The sequence below is a fragment of the Manacus vitellinus genome, unplaced genomic scaffold (assembly GCF_001715985.3).
Source record: "Manacus vitellinus isolate BGI_N305 unplaced genomic scaffold, ASM171598v3 scaffold_41_pilon, whole genome shotgun sequence".
In the NCBI taxonomy this organism is placed as follows: Eukaryota; Metazoa; Chordata; class Aves; order Passeriformes; family Pipridae; genus Manacus; species Manacus vitellinus.
Genome location: NW_021940545.1, coordinates 7021367 through 7023772, shown reverse-complemented (window position 1 = coordinate 7023772; position 2406 = coordinate 7021367). Strand labels below are relative to the sequence as shown.

Sequence of the window (2406 nt, the reverse complement as noted above, 5' to 3'; positions counted from 1 at the left end):
ATCGGGACGTTCAGGGACGGGATGGCGTGGGAAGGGGCCCTTGGCTCTACCCATGCTCCCTCCCCAGGAGCGGCCATGGGGGACCCGCAGGGTCCAAGCCCTCCAGCCGCGCAGGCAGACTGGCGTGTCCCGGCAGCCATCCCTCGGGAGGATACCTGAGGTGGTTTTCCTCTGTCATCTCCCTTCCAAAAACCGATTTAGCATCTCTCCTTGTTCTCCAAAGCCCACCCGGCTCTCTCCCTCCCCACCTCACTTGCTGCACTTGGCAAAGCCGGTTCTCAAACTGTTCTCACACATGCCAGCCCAGGGTACAGAGGCAGGACCATCCCAGCTGGGATATGCAATTACAGGATGGTTCTGCCAACACTGATACCTGATGGCACAACTCCCCGGGTGAAGGCTCTGGTGAACCCCAGCCCGTTCCTACCTTGGGTGAGGCGCGTGGGCCGCCGGACAGTCACACCATCGATGGCGCAGGTGTTGCCACAGGGGTGCAGGGTGAGCGTCCCCTGCACGTTCTCAATGTAGCAGTGCTGAGGCACCAGCCCAGGGCCTTGCAGGACAATGTCTGTCATGGCCGTGCCGATGGTGGTCTTTCCTGCCAGCAGAGAGGGCAGCTCAGTGTCCCTGCCGCCAGCATGCCCGCAGGGACTGCCTGGCAGCCAGCACTCACCTTCCTCCAGGGGCAGGAGCGTGATGGCAGTGCTGAGTCGGCCGCTGCCCAGGCTCACCAAATGTGGCTTCTCCGTCTGCACTTTTAGCCCCTTGCCCGTGTCAATCAGGTCCAGAGGGCTGTTCTGCAGGAGAGGGAGGGATGCTCACAGCTCCCACAGATGCAGCTCACTCCCCTGCACTGCCCAGCGGGCTGGTCTGCTCCAGAACAGCCACACGCACAGGTGGGGTCATTGCCCAGGCACAGCCACACACCAGCAGGACCATCCAGCAGCAAGACACAGGAGATGAGGGCTCTCTCCTGCCTGTGCTATCCACCCCAGGGAGCAGAGGTGAGCTGCCCTGGGAGCAGATCTCTGGGGCTTGGGCTGCATCTAAGAGGATCTGAGCTACCAGCTGCTTAGCTCAATGGGCTTTGCCGATGATCCCATAATAGGATTGGGGTGAGGAGAGGCTGGAGGACAGCACCCATGGTAGGGCTGGCTGTGGAGGAGAAGGGCTCCCAGCCAGATCCCCCTGTTCCCACAGGGCAAAGGTCCTGTGGTCCTGTGTGCTCACCTGGATGACATTCTGGACTCTGTGGGTTGGGCTGGTGGGGGTTCTGCCAGATGCCTCCATGATGCCTGCCTGGAGATACTGGATGCTTCTGGGCACGGGCTGCTGCCAAAAGAAACAGAGAATGGCAGCACAAGTGACCACAATGGGCATGGCCTTTATGTATTCCTCCTGCACATCACACACTGAGCATAAACCCTACCCATTCCAAACCAGCATTTGCCACCAACAGGATGCCCATCCTGAGCTCCCGTTTCCAGCGTGTCAGCAGCTGCCTGAAGTCAGTGAGCATCCCTGCCTGCCGAGGCACACATCCCCATCTGCCCAGGGAAACCCACATGCATGCCAGGTGTCAGGACAGACATGGTCCCAGAAGGAGACGGCATACGTGTTCAGTTTTGGGGAGGCAGTGTAGGAAACACACCCCCTAAACCTCAAGAGCGGTGGACAACCAGACCTCCAGTGGCCACCAGTGGACAAAGACACACAAGCACAGGATCTGGCTGTCCCCAGCAACACCTGCCTGCCATGCATGGTACAACCCAGGTACCCCTGAGCGTGTCACCAGCGCCTGTCCCCAGCACCCAGGCACACACCTCTGCTCCCACGCAGCCCAGCAGCAGCGGCAGCTCAGGGTACACAAGCTCAGCTGTCTGTGCCATGTCCCTGCTGAGGTGGCACACAGGCCCATGGCTGGCAGGGCTGGCTGCCCCTGGAGTAGCTATGCTGCCACTTGTTCTCTGCGTGGGTGGGAGGCAGTTTGGGAAGGAACGATTTCCGTCACCCGGCGCTCACGCCATGTCGGGATGCTCCAGGGTTACTAAATTTACCGTCTGCTGTTCCCCATGTCCCTCCCTTCCGCCCAGGACTGGCCAAGTGCAGCTTAACCCTTCCCATGCAGCCCAACCAGGGAGTACTCTATCCCCGTTGGGGATCCTGATCACAGGCCACCAGGAGGAGATCCAGGCTCAGCCCCCGGGAGCATTGCCCGCTGTCCCGCCAACCCCCGGAGGGACCCCCGCAGCTCGGCCAGCACCGGGCTCAGCTGCGGGGGCGAGTGAGCGGCTATTACACACTGTGGAAAAAATGAAACGCTGGAAAACACCAGGCATGGGATCCAGGGCTGGGATGAAGCCCATGTCTCCTACGACACCAGAGTTGGCTGCCCCACAGCAAGGT

General features: G+C 60.8%; 1 protein-coding gene across 1 annotated transcript in view; it reads right to left on the bottom strand.

The window, feature by feature from the left end:
• Positions 1-1542, bottom strand: part of PHLDB1 (pleckstrin homology like domain family B member 1) — a 17183-nt gene extending 15641 nt beyond the window's left edge. The window contains 3 exon segments of the mRNA XM_029962120.1: positions 428-598; positions 674-797; positions 1231-1542. Coding sequence (XP_029817980.1) covers positions 428-598; positions 674-797; positions 1231-1380 — 445 coding nt within the window. The 5' untranslated portion in view covers positions 1381-1542.
• Positions 1543-2406: the final 864 nt, after the last annotated feature.